Below are 22,440 nucleotides of genomic sequence, written 5' to 3' on the forward strand. Positions count from 1 at the left end.
GTTATTTTTGTGTGGACTGGTGTTCAGAGTGTGTAGTGTCGAAAATGAACAGTAGGGGGCAGCAGTGTTCAGGCTTATACAGACTGCTTAAAACAGAAGAGAGGCTGAAGCACAGGATGACAGAGATACTCTTGAAACTCTCACTAAAGGACGCTTTAAACCCACACTGGGTCTGTGTGTGTGGATTTCCGTTGCTGAAGGACACTGGAGGAAACACAGTCATGGTCATGGAGCTGTGGAGATCGTAGAGGGAACGTAATACACCTGTCTGTCTCTGCTACGGTAGAGTCGGTGAGACACCATTTTATTTAATGTTTTTTCGCCCAGGTCTTGGTGCATTTTACAGCCTTAGATCACTGAAACATTCAAATGAATATTTCTTCTACTTGTTTTTAAGCTCCTCGCTCTGGTCTGGCAGCAAAATATTTCAAAGGTGTTGGAGGTAAGTTTGGTGTCTGATTCTATTAAGTCTCCCACCAGCCATTGATTAACCCCTTAAACGTGTGTGTGTGAGGGGGAATAGTGAAATTACATACTGCTGAAAATACTGTTTTGATAAACTGGATGGAAGTTAGCTGCAGTTTACATTTTAGTAAAGTTTCTTGTGCATGTCAAGGGAGGGAAATGTGGCGTCTGCCACTGTCTGTCTGAATACCACTTGTCCTGTTTTAGCTGGTGTGGTGGACGAGGATTACAGAGGCAACCTCGGTGTGGTTCTGTTTAACTTCAGCAAAAAGATGTTTGAAGGTAAGTAAGTGTTTGACCCTCTGACCAGTTTAAGAATCAGTTATATTTGGGCTTATGTTTGCTTTTGGTTTTTTTTCCCTTTCCCCCTCTTTGCAGTTAAAAAGGAGACAGAGTGCCTCAGCTGGTGTGTGAGCGAATCTGTTACTCTGACCTCGTGGAGTTGGAGGTGAATAATAAACATAGACTGGTTGTATTTATCAATGACCATTATTAAACTGCTTTAAACTAGTGTCCATGAGGTTTGAGCCTGTGCTGCAGCTCTGTACCAAAACAATGCTTTACATATGTAAAACGACCAAATTGCAGCCTACCATTAATTCTGTGGGAAAGGAGCAAGATCGTCATGTTTCACAACATTTTAAGATGTGTACAAAGGCCTGTATCCATTTGATTTTCAGACTCTAGATGAGACTCAGGAGAGAGGCTCCGGAGGATTCGGCTCCACTGGAAGAAGCTGAAGTTTGAGAAATGGAGGATCAGGAGAGAGAGGGAGGTGCGAGAGGATGATGGAGAGAGAGGAAGAGGAAGCACGGTGGCGCCACAAGTTGGTTGTGTCACACAGCTCCAGAGTTCTGGGGTTGTGAGTTCAAATCCCACCTCAGTGACTCTGTCTGGAAGAGCTTGGTGTGTTCTCCCACCTCTATAGACCTGTTTCCAGCGCAAACCGATTGCAGAGCAGCAAATGGTGAGGAAACATTTTTTAGAAATTTTATAAAAAAAGTGTATTTCACCTTTTAACTTGAATTCTATTTACTGTGTTTAGAGGGATCAGTTTGTTGTTTAGTGTGAGAATCCTGGGTTTAGTGTATTCAGTGTGAGATTACTGTGTGTACAGTGTGGTGTTATTTTTGTGTGGACTGGTGTTCAGAGTGTGTAGTGTCAAAATGAGCAGTAGGGGGCAGCAGTGTTCAGGCTTATACAGACTGCTTAAAACAGAAGAGAGGCTGAAGCACAGGATGACAGAGATACTCTTGAAACTCTCACTAAAGGACGCTTTAAACCCACACTGGGTCTGTGTGTGTGGATTTCCGTTGCTGAAGGACACTGGAGGAAACACAGTCATGGTCATGGAGCCGTGGAGATCGTAGAGGGAACGTAATACACCTGTCTGTCTCTCTCTCTGGTCAGGTTTAATGCGCTGAACGGTCTGACAGTGAAGGAGGAGTGACAGAGGCTGCATTATCAGGATGAATTTTCTGTGCCACTCTTTGAGGAGTTTAATATAAAAGGAGGAGGACTCTGTCTTGGGCGGAGAACATGTTCCACACACACACACACACACACACACACACACAGGTATCTGGATAGGCTTTTAATAATAGTGCAACATTTAATGCTGCTGAAAGATCTGTGTCATTTATTATATTAGTCTAATAAGTTAACGACGGTTGGTGGGATGTGTTATTATTCTGTCATATTAAAAAAGACATCCAACTTTTTTTTTTTAATCTTCATTTAAAATAAATGTATATTTTTTTCTGTCTGATCTCCCACAGACAGAATGTCGTGCTCAGCCAGATCAGACGACGCCATGTCTCCCGCTAAACGGAGTAGAGAGGAGGCACCAGTGCTGAGGTTCGCTAAGCTGTCGGAGCCCGCCATCACCCTGAGCCGGGGCTCCAGCAAGGCGGCGGGGTACGACCTCTACAGGTAAGGAAAGGTGGGAACACTCGGAGTTGTAACACTAATGTAGGCTGTTTGATGATAGGAAAAGTGCTGTAAACACAGGGGAGAACATACTAAAAATAAAAAGACAGCGAAGAGAGCGGCTCAGCACAAAACCAGCCACATACCTCACAAAAGACAACACTAGCTTTAAAGTCCACCCAGACGAACTGTAAAAAGAGGAGGAGGGGGGAGCTGGAGTGTTTAGGGGCAGAGAACGAGAAGGGGGACGTTAGACAGGCAGAGAAAGAGGAAAAAAATGGAAGTAGAAAAACAGAAATGGCGGGAAAAACTAGTAAGAAACCCCCCCCCCCCAGATGATAGGCATGTAATATGGACTATGTTTGATGAACTGTTTGTGTTCAGGCCTATGACTACTCAGTTGCTTCTATGGATAAAGTAGTGGTGAAGACTGATATTCAGATTGCTGTACCTCCGGGCTGCTACGGAAGAGTCGGTGAGACACCATTTTATTTAATGTTTTTTTTCGCCCAGGCCTTTGTGCATTTTACAGCCTTAGATCACAGAAACATTCAAATGAATATTTCTTCTACTTGTTTTTAAGCTCCTTGCTCTGGTCTGGCAGCAAAGCACTTAATAAGATCAGACACCAAACTTACCTCCAACATCTATGAAGTCTTCCACCAGCCATTGATTAACCCCTTAAAAGTGTGTGTGTGAGGGGAAATTTTAAACTGGATGGGAGTTAGCTGCAGTTTACATTTTAGCAAAGTTTCTGGGGCATGTCAAGGGAGGGAAAAGTGGCGTCTGAACACCAGACAGTGGAGGTGAATAATAAACATACACTGGTTTTATTTATCACTGACCATCATTAAACTGCTTTAAACTGGTGTCCATGAGGTGTGAGCCTGTGCTGCAGCTCTGTACCAAAACGATGCTTTTAACGACCAAATTGCAGCCTACCATTAATTCTGTGGGAAAGGAGCAAGTTTGTCATGTTTCACAACATTTTAAAATGTGTACAAATGCCTGTATTCATTTGATTTTCAGACTCTAGCAGAGACTCAAGAGAGAGGCTTCGGAGGATTCAGCTCCACTGGAGGAAGCTGAAGTTTTTAAATGTTATGCATTAAAAAAGAAAAAAAAAACCTTCATTATCTTCATGTTTGTGTTGTTGAACTCCTCCTATACACTGATGGAGATTAAGGCAGTACTTGGGAGCTGCCGACAGGTGGCGCCCTCCACGTTATTGTTGACTGACACTTGAATTCTGAAGTTTTTCCATGTGTCTTCCTGTCCAGCCATTGATTTGCTTCAGGCAGATTATCCTACTGTGACACTCCTGTAGATCTTAAAGAATGTATTAAACATAGCAATCAAAACATTAAGTAGTTTGCTTTGACTTTAAGGGGAACTCCACCATTTTCCTGAACGTTTAATTGTTACTATGTGGGAGATAGACTTGGTGTGAAGTGCTCCATCAGAAGAGTTGGGTGAAGGGAACAAGATGTTCTCCTCTGAAGCTTCCTCACAATGCCATTACAGCAAATGTGATCGTAATTTACAGACGTGTTTTACAATACAGGAATTTGCAGGATGTTGAGGCTAGTTGAGCTTTCATTGTTGCCCAGTTCCATTCGCCTCCAAAAGTTTCACTAATCAACATCACTCCCGTTCTAAGTTTCTCTCCTCAAACGCTTGTGGACACCCACACATCTGTCATTTCTTCAAAGGCACATTCCACGAAACCAGCTAAATTGAGGACTGTCCAATAGGAGTCTCCCTCAGCTCTGTTCCTATTGGACAGTCCTCAATTTAGCTGGCTTTAAAAATTTGGCTTGACTTCAGGGGTATCTGGCTAAACAAATCCTGCTTCGTAATACACCCCTCTGAAGTTTGAGGACACTGCTTACAGTTAGTCGATTAATCTTTTTTTTTGCTAACATGAGGTTTCTGAGTGTGTGTTTACCGCCCTGAGATGCTGGGTAAGCTCAGGACCCGCCACGACCCTGAACAGGATAAAATGAATGTACGTAGTGTATAATTTCCATAGAAATCATTTATGACATGCTTAAGCAGCTGCACATGAGCCAGAGACCACCATGCTCAATTTTACAAGTCTCCTGAAGGTGTATAAACCCCACCAGCGTTAGGCTGTGGAAATACATTCTCTGGAGTGAGGGAGTACTATGGAAGCAAATCAGACTTTGAAATATTACCACCTTTGAATTTGTAGCACTGATATAAAGAACACATTTTCACTGTAATTATTCAAAGTTAATAAATTCAGATAAAAAATTCAAGCTTAAAACAATTCAAACAATATATTTCGAAGTTGCTCAAATTCGATAGACCAAATTCAGATACCAAAATACGAGTTACAAAATTCAGAGTACACATCTGGGATACAATGGATAAGCATTCGATTCATTAGGATTTTCTGTGTCACCTTAGGGGCGGCCTGGTGGTGCAGCAGGTAGCGTCGCGGTCACACAGCTCCAGGGACCTGGAGGTCGTGGGTTTGATTCCTGCTCCGTATGTGAGGAGTTTGGTGTGTTCTCCCCGTATCCGCATGGGTTTCCTCCCACGGTCCAAAAACACGTTTGTATCTGGATTGGCGACTCAAAAATGAATGTGTGTGTTGCACTGTGAAATACCGGTGTTCCTGCCACCGGGACCCTGAACTGGATAAGTGGTAACAGACCATGAATGTTATATTATCTTTGTCAATTTTTTCAGTTGTCAACTAAATAAAGTAATTACATTTTCACAATGATTTGTAAGATTTAAATTACATTATGCAAAGCATCCCAACATATCTGGAAACATACACTGAAATATTCCAAGTATTTTTTGCATGTTGTATTTATGTAAGAATCGTTTTGTAGATTGACAATGGAGGGACACTTACCCTTCAGAAGCGCTGGACAACATTCGCCAAATCTCAGCTCATATGCCAGACAAGAGAAGCAGCTGCCTCTCAATTTGCTCCAAGACATAGTGATGGTGCCTACAACTGCTACATGATATGTCTGTCTCTCTCTCTTTCTCTCTCTCTCTCTCTCTCTCTCTCTCTCTTTCTCTCTCTCTCAGGCCTTTGACATCCAGTCAGTCTGCAGTTTGTGCTTTTACACTAAGTGATATAAAAACAGCATTCACATGAAACTACAAGAGCTTCACTAACCAATGGATAGACGAACTTAACACTGATGGCAATCTGGGCCATGTAAAGACATTCTTATTAGGAATCACTGAAAATTGAAGAAGTACTGAAATGAATGAACAATACAAATATTTATCTTTCTTCTTCAATCTGTTTTTACAGTGTAAGTTAAATAGTGAGAGTGACACCATATTGAACCTTGAGAAGAAAACCTTCCTGATAGCTTCACATGTGTATTCTGTGGGGAAAAATCAGCTTCTCACATCCATAGAAGAATACAGTCAAATCACAGCCCAAAGAGTCAAGGCTGCCAATGGCCACAAATACTCTGTCCTCTACCTGCTTACTGGTACACACTTCTAGAACACCTTAAACTTATTATTTTCTCTTCATTTGGTTATTTTGTGAGTTTACATGACCTTTTTGTCAATCTTTTGTCTAGAATCAGGATTCCTTCACAAAGCAGTACTGTTAAAAAACAGAACCCACATTATTGAAGAGATCCAGGTTTTCAAGCCACCACAGACTTTGAAAAGCATAATTGTCTCTGTTACAAAGGTATATCATTGTCTTTTATAATTAACAAAAATGGCACTAAAAAGTTTGACAGGGAATGAAATACTGATAAAGGTGTGTAATGGTACAAAATATGAAATATGAGTTTAACTGACAGTAGGTCTGTGACAAGATTGGATCTAAAATAGATCCATTGTGCTGCCATCCAGACCATGTCTTTCTCTAGAAAGGCCTTACTTGTTTCAGTATGACAAGACGAATTCACATTTTGCATGGATTACAAAAGCTTGGCCCTGACGTAAGAGAGTCAGAGAGCTAACCTAGCCCAGACCTATCACACACACACACAAAAACTGGTGCATAATGAAAAAAAAACAATAAAGTTGTTGAGCAGTTAAACACCAAACATCCATAGCTGCTATATGAGTCAACATGCTCCCACACTGACTTGCAATGTGCCTGTGTAACAAGTGAAGGGATGGGGCATCCTTCCCTCCCATAGAAAGTGAAGCCAACTACATAGTCTTGGATGGCTGAGGTAACACCCAGGATGGAATCACACACTTAGAAACTTGCTCACACACATCAATGTGCAATTTCACACACAGATAATCCACCTACCAACATGTGTTTTTAGACTGTGGAAAATAAACACCTGACAGAAACACACACAGAGAACACATCAAACTCCTCATAATCATTGGAAATGGAGCTGAACACACCGTCCCAGAACTCTTAAGCTGTGTTGCAGTCACTGTACTGCCACCGTGCTGCGCAAATTAGCATTATTTTCATAGTGGGGCATTGACTAGAACAGTAGAAAAGTGGACAGGTTCTGAAGGACTGGGCTGAAGTGTATGGTGCAGCAGATTATGTCCTTTTCTGCTCAGTGTTTGACAATATCAGACAGTTTGATGTCTTCTGTACAGGGTGTGGTGTTTATAGGCTTTTCTGAAGGTGTGGTCAGGGTTCCAGTGGCTAACTGCTCCTTCTACCCGAGTTGTGCAGAGTGTGTTTTGGCTCGGGATCCATTCTGTGGCTGGGACCCTCAGGACAAAGTTTGTGTCCTAGTGTCCAACATGAAGCCTAACTTGTGAGTTTACAGATTAATCACCAAGTTCATCTTTTTATCATTGTCATTAATTATGAATAATTCATAAGAGCTCTTCCTTCAGTTCTGGCTGTAAAAGTCTAAAATCTGTCAGAAATGAGGGATAATTATGATATTGCTCATTTTGCTCACTTCTTAAAGTGTCTCTTTCAGAGCCCAATTAGAACTGGGCTTTTTTGAATTTCTGTATCTCAGTCCAGCTGCCATTCATAACAGTGGCATAGATATGACTTCTTGAAGGCTTAGAATGATGTCTTACAAAATGTATCCCAGTTATTGAATCTACTGTCAGTTCCTAATTATATTACATGTACAAATAGGTATTAAGAAAAGATAAAAATATATAGAATTTTTGTCATTTTATGGTAAGTGTTGAATAGTATTATATAAAATAAGTATTTTTACCAAATGAAGTATTATTATCTTTAAATTATCTGAAGCAAAACTCTTATGTACTTTTGGATGCAATTTTATCCTCAAGAACAGAACAAATCATTGCATGTTTTGCAGCACTTGTCCCTTGAGGGAACTAATAACAAATGCAGTGACATTCTTTTTTTCTCACTTATATATGTCAAACTCTTAATTTGTAGGTTATTTTTTACTCAGTAAAATGCCAATTCTCATTTTTAATACTACACAAGAATTAATATAAAATGACATTCTTTAAATCTTGTTTGTACAATATTTAAAACTTGTTTGTTAGTTGTTAGTAATATTAATGATTAAAGTTGGCCTTTGGCCTAACTCATAAATGTATAACCAATTGGAGAGCTCCCCTAGCTTTTCAACTTTTCTATTGATTCACCATTTGCAGAGTTTACAACAAGTATCATGATTTTATTAAATCGAAATTAGCTTACAATCACAAACATGTAACTGCAGTCTATTTTTATGACATGTGCAAAGTTTCATAACTCTTGATGTTTGTGTGTGTGTCTGACACTCGTAGACATCAGGACGTGGACAACGGCAATGTTTCAGAGCAATGTGACAGCTTTGAAAAAGAGAACAGTCCACGTCTCCAAAGTAAACACAGTTGTTTTGTTTTGCTTTCAGCTTTTAATTTAAAGAACCATACTGTGTTTAATAATTTTCTTTACATTAAACTGTCTCTTTGTATGTCCCTAATTCAGACGAGGTCCACCTTAACCAGCTGGTCATGCTGCCATGCCACTCAAGATCCAGACTGGCAAAAGTGAGCTGGAGGTTCTCTAATCACAGCATTGTCCCTATGTCCCTTTACCTCCAAAATAAAGATGGCAGTCTGGTCGTTAATGTCACTCCCAGCACTGCCATGGAGTTTCATTGTGTCACTGAAGAGCAGGGCTTTCAGCAGACAGCGGTCATCTTCTCCCTGAAGCTGTGCTTGTATCAGAAAAGCCACTATAATGGTTTGGTTGCAGTTTCCATTCTGTTGGCCATATGTATTTGTGTTATTGCTGTTGGTGCCGTGCTATGGTGGAGGAAGCACCAAAATAAAGCAGATCTGCAATGTCAGCCCTTTCAACATATATATATATTACCTAAACAAACCTTTAAAGCTTTAAAATTAAAAATATATATTATTTAATATTTTCTTGAGTAATAAAATATGGACATTGGCATGTTATTGAAATAATTGGTTGTTTTATGAGATAATATATTCTTTTCTGTGTTATCTTTGAAAGCATGACTACTGTATGACTGCAACTGATGATAAAACAAAAACAATAAAAAGTAGTTTTGAAAAAGTTTTTCTTTTTGTAAATATCTGCTATGAAATATTTATTGAAATAAATGATGGACAAATTAACACAGATTTGTTTTTATTAAATTATCGTAATGGTACATCCCAGAGATGTGTGAAGCTGGCAGCTATTGTCACATAAGACACTGTTAGAAAGTTCTATTTCAACAGCGTTTTAGATATGGAAGCAGTGTTTTAATGTTTAATGCAGTTCTATTTTAAGAAACAGCTTTGCACATCTCTATGATTAAGATTCGATGCTCTAACACTCAATACTCTTTACATAAGGAAATGAGACGCAAACAATTGTGAAAAAAGAATATTTCACAAAGATTCAAATATGCCTTTTTACTTTCAGGTTCACAACATGTAATACGTCCACCCTTTACAAGCACAAAACAGTTTACAAGGCACACTGTGCAACTGTGATTCTGGGACCAGTGCAACAAAACACGTAGCAAACTGAACTACAAAGAAAGAACATAAAGAAAAAACCGGGCATTTGGCCCTAAAATTACTCACATAACCCTTGTTTTTTTTTTTGTATTTGGACTTGCATTTACATTCTAAAAATGGTCTTTGGCTTAAATTCATATATAGACACAAAGGTTGCCTGGTTAAAGTGTGACATTTGTAAGACAGTTGGCAAATCTTAGTGAGAATATTTGAAAACTATGGTTTATTACATCGTAAGTTATGTTTTGTATTTGTAAAAAGTTATATTTTTTGGAGAAGTGCAATTTATTACAAAATAACTACTTAGTGATTTTAGTAAGAACAACTGTAGGATTTGATACGGCACTAACACCATGAAAAGAAACAGAGGTTCTGCAGTGTTGTGTGGTTTAATCCCAGTAGGAAAGGTACTTGATTGTTCTACCTACATACTTTACTTTAAATACATTCTATAGGAAGTGGAAAGTGGGAGAAAGTCATTTAAAAGAGTATGAGTGATATTTTAGAGTGTCTCATTTTGCACTGTAGCCATTTTGTACATGAAAAAGAGAAACAAAGTAGGTATTTTATTAATATAATATATAATTTATAATATAACTGTGGGTTTTAATGAAATTTCTTTATGTTTATGGGGTTTATATATAAATATATGTGTGTTCTTTGTCATTTCCACAATAAAATATCTGATGGAAATGTGCTGAGTATTTTTTTTTTCTGTTACTGTGCACATGTACCATATTATACACTCCCTATTGGTATATTAGTTGAACTTGGCCCACCCCTAATACTAATAGCATTAGTAGCAGTGGTGATGGTGGTGGTGTTAAAACACTGAGGCCAAAGCTACACCTAGTCTGTATCCTCAAAACCTACCTAATTAGACACAGCAAATCTAAATGCCTGGACATTTTTAGTTGGTGGACTATTCTCGGTCCAGCAGTGACACTGAGAGGTTTAAAAACTCCAGCAGCGCTGCTGTGTCTGATCAACTCACACCAGCACAACACACACTACCACGTCAGTGTCACTGCAGCGCTGAGAATGATCCGCCACCACATCACACTTGCTCTGTGGGCGTCCTGAGCGCTGAAGAACAGAGGGAATTGTGAAAGTATGCAGAGCAGCAGGTGGCTTACAATCTGTGATTGTAGAACTGCAAAGTGCTCTTGTGTCTTCAGTGGAGCTGAGAGAATGGACAGTGAGTGCAGAAACAAGGTGGTGAAGTTAATAAACGTCTTGTCAGTTTACACATCTTCATACATTTTGTACATCAGACACTAGCTGAAGATTGTCTGAGCAGTTACAGGATCTAAATCAAAATGATTTAAAACTGATTTTGAAAATGGATCTCATCTACACACCTACTTTAAATTAATTCAGATAAAAGACTGATGCCGAAGGTAACTTCAGAAGTGGCAGGTAATATTACTGCTACAACCTCTACCAATTTACTATTATCAGCAGTTCATGCTCATTCATTCAGTCACAGGGACTTTAACAGTGTGTGAAACCCTCTGACTGGGCTGGGATGTCATAATGGACTAGGTGTGTTCAGGTGTGTTGTCATAGAGATGGAAGCGGAAGGTTGAGGTCAGTTCAGTTCCGCTGTCTCTGGTGCTTCAGGTCAGTGTGAGTCTACAGCCACAGAGAACAGACCACAGAAAGAAAGAAAAAGAAAATGTTAGAAATGTGTTGCCACTGGTTCTGCTGCTGTGAGTGCCAAGCAGACAAGCCGGACACTGAAAGGAAAGGTATGAGGGAATGGTGGCGAGACCGAGCAATTAGAAAAAGGCAGGCAAAGGAGGAAAGAAAGAGGGAGGAAACGAGAAAAAAAAGAGAACAGGAGAGAGAGCAAAGGAAGAGAGAATGGCAGATAAACAGAGAAATGAGGGAAGAGAATTGTAGAAGACTGGTGGAATGGTTGCTGGACCAAGACAAGATACAACAGAGAGGAGAGACAGAAATGGATGATCAGGAGAGGTTGAGGGAACTGAGAGAATGGCAGAGTGAGAAAGAACTGGAGGATCAGATGAGCGAGAAAGCAATGGAAGAACAGGAGAGGATGAGGGAATTGAGAGAACTGGAGAGAGAGAGAGAAATGGAAGAACAGCAAAGGGTGAGGGAATTGAGAGAAATGGAAGAACGGGAGAGATGCAGAGAAACATGTGAAGAGAAGAAAAGGAGAGGCATTATAGAATGGTGGAGAGACAGAGCCATGAAAAAACAGGAGAGGAAGGAAGAAAAAGAACAGAAGATAGAGAGACTAATGCGAGAACAGGAACTACGGGCCTCCAGGAGAGAAATGGCGACAGAGAGATGGATAGAAGAACAGTTGAGACTGAGGGGAATCGCAGAAAATGAAAAAAGAGCGTGGATTGACTCGTTGTGTGAAATCGACAGGCAAAGGAGGGAGTTAAGGATAATAATGGAAGAACAGGAGGAATGGATTAATCGGATAGAAATGATGAGAAATGATAAACTGAATGAAAAGGACAGACACGGTGGACTAAGGAAAATGGTAGGATTAATATTATTAACATTAATACTATTGGCATTATTAATATAAGTAATATACTCTTTGTGCCTCTGAAGATCAGGACAGTGACAGAAAAAATAAAAATAAAAAAAAAACAGAAAAAAAAAATTTAAAAGAGAAAAAAAGAAAAAACAACAGAAAAAAAAGAGAAAAAATTTTTAAAAAGAGAAAAAGAATTGGAGGCACAGGAGAAATGAAAAATGAAAAATAAAGAGAAAAAAAAAAAAAAAACGAGAAAAAACTGAAAAAAGAAAAAGAAGAAAATGAAAACAAATGAAAAAAAGAGAAAAAAAATGGAGGCGCAGGAGAGAAATAAAAATGAAGAAAATTTGAAATAATTTGAAAAGAAGAAAGAAAATACAGAAAAAAAGAAAAAAAAAACAAGAAAAAGAAATGGAGGTGCAGGAGAGAAAAAAAAAGAAAAAAACAGAAAAAAGAAAAAAGAAAAAACATCATAAAAAAAGAGAGAAAAAGAAATGGAGGCACAGAAGAGAAATAAAATGAAAAAAAGAAAAAAAGGAGAAAAAACGAGACAAAAAAAACGAGAAAAAAAGAAAAAAGAAGAAAAAAATTTTAAAAATGAAAAAAGAGGAAAAAACGAGAAAAAAATGAAGAAAAACAGAAAAAAATTTTAAAAAAGAAAGAAAATAACTGAAAAAAATGAGTAAAAGGAATGGAGGTGCAGGAGAGGAAAAATTTAAAATATAAAAAAAAGAGAAAAAGAGAAAAAGAAATGGAGTTACAGGAGAGAAAACAAGAAAAAAAGAAAAAAGAGAGAAAAAGAGAAAACAAATGGAGGCGCAGGAGAGAAATAAAAATGACGAAAATTTGAAAAAAATTAGAAAAGAAGAAAGAAAATACAGATAAAAAGAGAAAAAAAAGAGAAAAAGAAATGGAGGTGCAGGAGAGAAAAAAAGAAAAAAAAGAAAAAACGAAGAAAGAGAAAAAACAAAAAACATCAGAAAAAAAAGAGAAAAAATAAAGAAAAAGAAATGGAGGTGCAGGAGTGGGAAGAAAAGAAGAATCAGGAGAGAAAAGGAAATGGAGGCGCAAGAGAGAACAAAACATGAGAAAAACGAGAAAAAAATGGAAAAAAAATGAGAAAAAATGGAGGATCAGGAGAGAGAGAAATTGAGGATAAGGAGAGAGAGAAAAAAAAAATTGAGAACAGAAGAGAAAGGGGAATAAGAGAACAGGAGAGAGAGGTGCGAGAGGATGATGGTAAGGAAACAGTTTAGAATGTTTTTAAAAAAGTGTATTTCACCTTTAACTTTAATTCTATTTACTGTGTTTAGAGGGATCAGTTTGTTGTTTAGTGTGAGAATCCTGGGTTTAGTGTATTCAGTGTGAGATTACTGTGTGTACAGTGTGGTGTTATTTTTGTGTGGACTGGTGTTCAGAGTGTGTAGTGTCGAAAATGAACAGTAGGGGGCAGCAGTGTTCAGGCTTATACAGACTGCTTAAAACAGAAGAGAGGCTGAAGCACAGGATGACAGAGATACTCTTGAAACTCTCACTAAAGGACGCTTTAAACCCACACTGGGTCTGTGTGTGTGGATTTCCGTTGCTGAAGGACACTGGAGGAAACACAGTCATGGTCATGGAGCTGTGGAGATCGTAGAGGGAACGTAATACACCTGTCTGTCTCTGCTACGGTAGAGTCGGTGAGACACCATTTTATTTAATGTTTTTTCGCCCAGGTCTTGGTGCATTTTACAGCCTTAGATCACTGAAACATTCAAATGAATATTTCTTCTACTTGTTTTTAAGCTCCTCGCTCTGGTCTGGCAGCAAAATATTTCAAAGGTGTTGGAGGTAAGTTTGGTGTCTGATTCTATTAAGTCTCCCACCAGCCATTGATTAACCCCTTAAACGTGTGTGTGTGAGGGGGAATAGTGAAATTACATACTGCTGAAAATACTGTTTTGATAAACTGGATGGAAGTTAGCTGCAGTTTACATTTTAGTAAAGTTTCTTGTGCATGTCAAGGGAGGGAAATGTGGCGTCTGCCACTGTCTGTCTGAATACCACTTGTCCTGTTTTAGCTGGTGTGGTGGACGAGGATTACAGAGGCAACCTCGGTGTGGTTCTGTTTAACTTCAGCAAAAAGATGTTTGAAGGTAAGTAAGTGTTTGACCCTCTGACCAGTTTAAGAATCAGTTATATTTGGGCTTATGTTTGCTTTTGGTTTTTTTTCCCTTTCCCCCTCTTTGCAGTTAAAAAGGAGACAGAGTGCCTCAGCTGGTGTGTGAGCGAATCTGTTACTCTGACCTCGTGGAGTTGGAGGTGAATAATAAACATAGACTGGTTGTATTTATCAATGACCATTATTAAACTGCTTTAAACTAGTGTCCATGAGGTTTGAGCCTGTGCTGCAGCTCTGTACCAAAACAATGCTTTACATATGTAAAACGACCAAATTGCAGCCTACCATTAATTCTGTGGGAAAGGAGCAAGATCGTCATGTTTCACAACATTTTAAGATGTGTACAAAGGCCTGTATCCATTTGATTTTCAGACTCTAGATGAGACTCAGGAGAGAGGCTCCGGAGGATTCGGCTCCACTGGAAGAAGCTGAAGTTTGAGAAATGGAGGATCAGGAGAGAGAGGGAGGTGCGAGAGGATGATGGAGAGAGAGGAAGAGGAAGCACGGTGGCGCCACAAGTTGGTTGTGTCACACAGCTCCAGAGTTCTGGGGTTGTGAGTTCAAATCCCACCTCAGTGACTCTGTCTGGAAGAGCTTGGTGTGTTCTCCCACCTCTATAGACCTGTTTCCAGCGCAAACCGATTGCAGAGCAGCAAATGGTGAGGAAACATTTTTTAGAAATTTTATAAAAAAAGTGTATTTCACCTTTTAACTTGAATTCTATTTACTGTGTTTAGAGGGATCAGTTTGTTGTTTAGTGTGAGAATCCTGGGTTTAGTGTATTCAGTGTGAGATTACTGTGTGTACAGTGTGGTGTTATTTTTGTGTGGACTGGTGTTCAGAGTGTGTAGTGTCAAAATGAGCAGTAGGGGGCAGCAGTGTTCAGGCTTATACAGACTGCTTAAAACAGAAGAGAGGCTGAAGCACAGGATGACAGAGATACTCTTGAAACTCTCACTAAAGGACGCTTTAAACCCACACTGGGTCTGTGTGTGTGGATTTCCGTTGCTGAAGGACACTGGAGGAAACACAGTCATGGTCATGGAGCCGTGGAGATCGTAGAGGGAACGTAATACACCTGTCTGTCTCTCTCTCTGGTCAGGTTTAATGCGCTGAACGGTCTGACAGTGAAGGAGGAGTGACAGAGGCTGCATTATCAGGATGAATTTTCTGTGCCACTCTTTGAGGAGTTTAATATAAAAGGAGGAGGACTCTGTCTTGGGCGGAGAACATGTTCCACACACACACACACACACACACACACACACAGGTATCTGGATAGGCTTTTAATAATAGTGCAACATTTAATGCTGCTGAAAGATCTGTGTCATTTATTATATTAGTCTAATAAGTTAACGACGGTTGGTGGGATGTGTTATTATTCTGTCATATTAAAAAAGACATCCAACTTTTTTTTTTTAATCTTCATTTAAAATAAATGTATATTTTTTTCTGTCTGATCTCCCACAGACAGAATGTCGTGCTCAGCCAGATCAGACGACGCCATGTCTCCCGCTAAACGGAGTAGAGAGGAGGCACCAGTGCTGAGGTTCGCTAAGCTGTCGGAGCCCGCCATCACCCTGAGCCGGGGCTCCAGCAAGGCGGCGGGGTACGACCTCTACAGGTAAGGAAAGGTGGGAACACTCGGAGTTGTAACACTAATGTAGGCTGTTTGATGATAGGAAAAGTGCTGTAAACACAGGGGAGAACATACTAAAAATAAAAAGACAGCGAAGAGAGCGGCTCAGCACAAAACCAGCCACATACCTCACAAAAGACAACACTAGCTTTAAAGTCCACCCAGACGAACTGTAAAAAGAGGAGGAGGGGGGAGCTGGAGTGTTTAGGGGCAGAGAACGAGAAGGGGGACGTTAGACAGGCAGAGAAAGAGGAAAAAAATGGAAGTAGAAAAACAGAAATGGCGGGAAAAACTAGTAAGAAACCCCCCCCCCCCCAGATGATAGGCATGTAATATGGACTATGTTTGATGAACTGTTTGTGTTCAGGCCTATGACTACTCAGTTGCTTCTATGGATAAAGTAGTGGTGAAGACTGATATTCAGATTGCTGTACCTCCGGGCTGCTACGGAAGAGTCGGTGAGACACCATTTTATTTAATGTTTTTTTTCGCCCAGGCCTTTGTGCATTTTACAGCCTTAGATCACAGAAACATTCAAATGAATATTTCTTCTACTTGTTTTTAAGCTCCTTGCTCTGGTCTGGCAGCAAAGCACTTAATAAGATCAGACACCAAACTTACCTCCAACATCTATGAAGTCTTCCACCAGCCATTGATTAACCCCTTAAAAGTGTGTGTGTGAGGGGAAATTTTAAACTGGATGGGAGTTAGCTGCAGTTTACATTTTAGCAAAGTTTCTGGGGCATGTCAAGGGAGGGAAAAGTGGCGTCTGAACACCAGACAGTGGAGGTGAATAATAAACATACACTGGTTTTATTTATCACTGACCATCATTAAACTGCTTTAAACTGGTGTCCATGAGGTGTGAGCCTGTGCTGCAGCTCTGTACCAAAACGATGCTTTTAACGACCAAATTGCAGCCTACCATTAATTCTGTGGGAAAGGAGCAAGTTTGTCATGTTTCACAACATTTTAAAATGTGTACAAATGCCTGTATTCATTTGATTTTCAGACTCTAGCAGAGACTCAAGAGAGAGGCTTCGGAGGATTCAGCTCCACTGGAGGAAGCTGAAGTTTTTAAATGTTATGCATTAAAAAAGAAAAAAAAAACCTTCATTATCTTCATGTTTGTGTTGTTGAACTCCTCCTATACACTGATGGAGATTAAGGCAGTACTTGGGAGCTGCCGACAGGTGGCGCCCTCCACGTTATTGTTGACTGACACTTGAATTCTGAAGTTTTTCCATGTGTCTTCCTGTCCAGCCATTGATTTGCTTCAGGCAGATTATCCTACTGTGACACTCCTGTAGATCTTAAAGAATGTATTAAACATAGCAATCAAAACATTAAGTAGTTTGCTTTGACTTTAAGGGGAACTCCACCATTTTCCTGAACGTTTAATTGTTACTATGTGGGAGATAGACTTGGTGTGAAGTGCTCCATCAGAAGAGTTGGGTGAAGGGAACAAGATGTTCTCCTCTGAAGCTTCCTCACAATGCCATTACAGCAAATGTGATCGTAATTTACAGACGTGTTTTACAATACAGGAATTTGCAGGATGTTGAGGCTAGTTGAGCTTTCATTGTTGCCCAGTTCCATTCGCCTCCAAAAGTTTCACTAATCAACATCACTCCCGTTCTAAGTTTCTCTCCTCAAACGCTTGTGGACACCCACACATCTGTCATTTCTTCAAAGGCACATTCCACGAAACCAGCTAAATTGAGGACTGTCCAATAGGAGTCTCCCTCAGCTCTGTTCCTATTGGACAGTCCTCAATTTAGCTGGCTTTAAAAATTTGGCTTGACTTCAGGGGTATCTGGCTAAACAAATCCTGCTTCGTAATACACCCCTCTGAAGTTTGAGGACACTGCTTACAGTTAGTCGATTAATCTTTTTTTTTGCTAACATGAGGTTTCTGAGTGTGTGTTTACCGCCCTGAGATGCTGGGTAAGCTCAGGACCCGCCACGACCCTGAACAGGATAAAATGAATGTACGTAGTGTATAATTTCCATAGAAATCATTTATGACATGCTTAAGCAGCTGCACATGAGCCAGAGACCACCATGCTCAATTTTACAAGTCTCCTGAAGGTGTATAAACCCCACCAGCGTTAGGCTGTGGAAATACATTCTCTGGAGTGAGGGAGTACTATGGAAGCAAATCAGACTTTGAAATATTACCACCTTTGAATTTGTAGCACTGATATAAAGAACACATTTTCACTGTAATTATTCAAAGTTAATAAATTCAGATAAAAAATTCAAGCTTAAAACAATTCAAACAATATATTTCGAAGTTGCTCAAATTCGATAGACCAAATTCAGATACCAAAATACGAGTTACAAAATTCAGAGTACACATCTGGGATACAATGGATAAGCATTCGATTCATTAGGATTTTCTGTGTCACCTTAGGGGCGGCCTGGTGGTGCAGCAGGTAGCGTCGCGGTCACACAGCTCCAGGGACCTGGAGGTCGTGGGTTTGATTCCTGCTCCGTATGTGAGGAGTTTGGTGTGTTCTCCCCGTATCCGCATGGGTTTCCTCCCACGGTCCAAAAACACGTTTGTATCTGGATTGGCGACTCAAAAATGAATGTGTGTGTTGCACTGTGAAATACCGGTGTTCCTGCCACCGGGACCCTGAACTGGATAAGTGGTAACAGACCATGAATGTTATATTATCTTTGTCAATTTTTTCAGTTGTCAACTAAATAAAGTAATTACATTTTCACAATGATTTGTAAGATTTAAATTACATTATGCAAAGCATCCCAACATATCTGGAAACATACACTGAAATATTCCAAGTATTTTTTGCATGTTGTATTTATGTAAGAATCGTTTTGTAGATTGACAATGGAGGGACACTTACCCTTCAGAAGCGCTGGACAACATTCGCCAAATCTCAGCTCATATGCCAGACAAGAGAAGCAGCTGCCTCTCAATTTGCTCCAAGACATAGTGATGGTGCCTACAACTGCTACATGATATGTCTGTCTCTCTCTCTTTCTCTCTCTCTCTCTCTCTCTCTCTCTCTCTTTCTCTCTCTCTCAGGCCTTTGACATCCAGTCAGTCTGCAGTTTGTGCTTTTACACTAAGTGATATAAAAACAGCATTCACATGAAACTACAAGAGCTTCACTAACCAATGGATAGACGAACTTAACACTGATGGCAATCTGGGCCATGTAAAGACATTCTTATTAGGAATCACTGAAAATTGAAGAAGTACTGAAATGAATGAACAATACAAATATTTATCTTTCTTCTTCAATCTGTTTTTACAGTGTAAGTTAAATAGTGAGAGTGACACCATATTGAACCTTGAGAAGAAAACCTTCCTGATAGCTTCACATGTGTATTCTGTGGGGAAAAATCAGCTTCTCACATCCATAGAAGAATACAGTCAAATCACAGCCCAAAGAGTCAAGGCTGCCAATGGCCACAAATACTCTGTCCTCTACCTGCTTACTGGTACACACTTCTAGAACACCTTAAACTTATTATTTTCTCTTCATTTGGTTATTTTGTGAGTTTACATGACCTTTTTGTCAATCTTTTGTCTAGAATCAGGATTCCTTCACAAAGCAGTACTGTTAAAAAACAGAACCCACATTATTGAAGAGATCCAGGTTTTCAAGCCACCACAGACTTTGAAAAGCATAATTGTCTCTGTTACAAAGGTATATCATTGTCTTTTATAATTAACAAAAATGGCACTAAAAAGTTTGACAGGGAATGAAATACTGATAAAGGTGTGTAATGGTACAAAATATGAAATATGAGTTTAACTGACAGTAGGTCTGTGACAAGATTGGATCTAAAATAGATCCATTGTGCTGCCATCCAGACCATGTCTTTCTCTAGAAAGGCCTTACTTGTTTCAGTATGACAAGACGAATTCACATTTTGCATGGATTACAAAAGCTTGGCCCTGACGTAAGAGAGTCAGAGAGCTAACCTAGCCCAGACCTATCACACACACACACAAAAACTGGTGCATAATGAAAAAAAAACAATAAAGTTGTTGAGCAGTTAAACACCAAACATCCATAGCTGCTATATGAGTCAACATGCTCCCACACTGACTTGCAATGTGCCTGTGTAACAAGTGAAGGGATGGGGCATCCTTCCCTCCCATAGAAAGTGAAGCCAACTACATAGTCTTGGATGGCTGAGGTAACACCCAGGATGGAATCACACACTTAGAAACTTGCTCACACACATCAATGTGCAATTTCACACACAGATAATCCACCTACCAACATGTGTTTTTAGACTGTGGAAAATAAACACCTGACAGAAACACACACAGAGAACACATCAAACTCCTCATAATCATTGGAAATGGAGCTGAACACACCGTCCCAGAACTCTTAAGCTGTGTTGCAGTCACTGTACTGCCACCGTGCTGCGCAAATTAGCATTATTTTCATAGTGGGGCATTGACTAGAACAGTAGAAAAGTGGACAGGTTCTGAAGGACTGGGCTGAAGTGTATGGTGCAGCAGATTATGTCCTTTTCTGCTCAGTGTTTGACAATATCAGACAGTTTGATGTCTTCTGTACAGGGTGTGGTGTTTATAGGCTTTTCTGAAGGTGTGGTCAGGGTTCCAGTGGCTAACTGCTCCTTCTACCCGAGTTGTGCAGAGTGTGTTTTGGCTCGGGATCCATTCTGTGGCTGGGACCCTCAGGACAAAGTTTGTGTCCTAGTGTCCAACATGAAGCCTAACTTGTGAGTTTACAGATTAATCACCAAGTTCATCTTTTTATCATTGTCATTAATTATGAATAATTCATAAGAGCTCTTCCTTCAGTTCTGGCTGTAAAAGTCTAAAATCTGTCAGAAATGAGGGATAATTATGATATTGCTCATTTTGCTCACTTCTTAAAGTGTCTCTTTCAGAGCCCAATTAGAACTGGGCTTTTTTGAATTTCTGTATCTCAGTCCAGCTGCCATTCATAACAGTGGCATAGATATGACTTCTTGAAGGCTTAGAATGATGTCTTACAAAATGTATCCCAGTTATTGAATCTACTGTCAGTTCCTAATTATATTACATGTACAAATAGGTATTAAGAAAAGATAAAAATATATAGAATTTTTGTCATTTTATGGTAAGTGTTGAATAGTATTATATAAAATAAGTATTTTTACCAAATGAAGTATTATTATCTTTAAATTATCTGAAGCAAAACTCTTATGTACTTTTGGATGCAATTTTATCCTCAAGAACAGAACAAATCATTGCATGTTTTGCAGCACTTGTCCCTTGAGGGAACTAATAACAAATGCAGTGACATTCTTTTTTTCTCACTTATATATGTCAAACTCTTAATTTGTAGGTTATTTTTTACTCAGTAAAATGCCAATTCTCATTTTTAATACTACACAAGAATTAATATAAAATGACATTCTTTAAATCTTGTTTGTACAATATTTAAAACTTGTTTGTTAGTTGTTAGTAATATTAATGATTAAAGTTGGCCTTTGGCCTAACTCATAAATGTATAACCAATTGGAGAGCTCCCCTAGCTTTTCAACTTTTCTATTGATTCACCATTTGCAGAGTTTACAACAAGTATCATGATTTTATTAAATCGAAATTAGCTTACAATCACAAACATGTAACTGCAGTCTATTTTTATGACATGTGCAAAGTTTCATAACTCTTGATGTTTGTGTGTGTGTCTGACACTCGTAGACATCAGGACGTGGACAACGGCAATGTTTCAGAGCAATGTGACAGCTTTGAAAAAGAGAACAGTCCACGTCTCCAAAGTAAACACAGTTGTTTTGTTTTGCTTTCAGCTTTTAATTTAAAGAACCATACTGTGTTTAATAATTTTCTTTACATTAAACTGTCTCTTTGTATGTCCCTAATTCAGACGAGGTCCACCTTAACCAGCTGGTCATGCTGCCATGCCACTCAAGATCCAGACTGGCAAAAGTGAGCTGGAGGTTCTCTAATCACAGCATTGTCCCTATGTCCCTTTACCTCCAAAATAAAGATGGCAGTCTGGTCGTTAATGTCACTCCCAGCACTGCCATGGAGTTTCATTGTGTCACTGAAGAGCAGGGCTTTCAGCAGACAGCGGTCATCTTCTCCCTGAAGCTGTGCTTGTATCAGAAAAGCCACTATAATGGTTTGGTTGCAGTTTCCATTCTGTTGGCCATATGTATTTGTGTTATTGCTGTTGGTGCCGTGCTATGGTGGAGGAAGCACCAAAATAAAGCAGATCTGCAATGTCAGCCCTTTCAACATATATATATATTACCTAAACAAACCTTTAAAGCTTTAAAATTAAAAATATATATTATTTAATATTTTCTTGAGTAATAAAATATGGACATTGGCATGTTATTGAAATAATTGGTTGTTTTATGAGATAATATATTCTTTTCTGTGTTATCTTTGAAAGCATGACTACTGTATGACTGCAACTGATGATAAAACAAAAACAATAAAAAGTAGTTTTGAAAAAGTTTTTCTTTTTGTAAATATCTGCTATGAAATATTTATTGAAATAAATGATGGACAAATTAACACAGATTTGTTTTTATTAAATTATCGTAATGGTACATCCCAGAGATGTGTGAAGCTGGCAGCTATTGTCACATAAGACACTGTTAGAAAGTTCTATTTCAACAGCGTTTTAGATATGGAAGCAGTGTTTTAATGTTTAATGCAGTTCTATTTTAAGAAACAGCTTTGCACATCTCTATGATTAAGATTCGATGCTCTAACACTCAATACTCTTTACATAAGGA

At 39.1% G+C, this 22,440-nt stretch overlaps 2 protein-coding genes across 2 annotated transcripts; both read left to right on the plus strand.

The window, feature by feature from the left end:
• Positions 1–5,581: 5,581 nt before the first annotated feature.
• LOC136707970 (semaphorin-4A-like) lies at positions 5,582–8,840 on the plus strand. The gene is made up of 5 exons (XM_066682206.1): positions 5,582–5,885; positions 5,979–6,094; positions 6,982–7,145; positions 8,116–8,192; positions 8,300–8,840. Exons 1-5 carry the CDS (start codon positions 5,648–5,650, stop codon positions 8,734–8,736), a joined length of 1,032 nt encoding a protein of 343 aa, XP_066538303.1. The 5' UTR covers positions 5,582–5,647; the 3' UTR covers positions 8,737–8,840.
• A 9,998-nt stretch (positions 8,841–18,838) lies between these two features.
• LOC136707972 (semaphorin-4A-like) lies at positions 18,839–22,098 on the plus strand. Its single transcript, XM_066682208.1, has 5 exons — positions 18,839–19,143; positions 19,237–19,352; positions 20,240–20,403; positions 21,374–21,450; positions 21,558–22,098. Exons 1-5 carry the CDS (start codon positions 18,906–18,908, stop codon positions 21,992–21,994), a joined length of 1,032 nt encoding a protein of 343 aa, XP_066538305.1. The 5' UTR covers positions 18,839–18,905; the 3' UTR covers positions 21,995–22,098.
• The last annotated feature ends 342 nt before the right edge of the window (positions 22,099–22,440 follow it).

Source organism: Hoplias malabaricus, chromosome 10, assembly GCF_029633855.1.
Source record: "Hoplias malabaricus isolate fHopMal1 chromosome 10, fHopMal1.hap1, whole genome shotgun sequence".
NCBI classification, from domain to species: domain Eukaryota; kingdom Metazoa; phylum Chordata; class Actinopteri; order Characiformes; family Erythrinidae; genus Hoplias; species Hoplias malabaricus.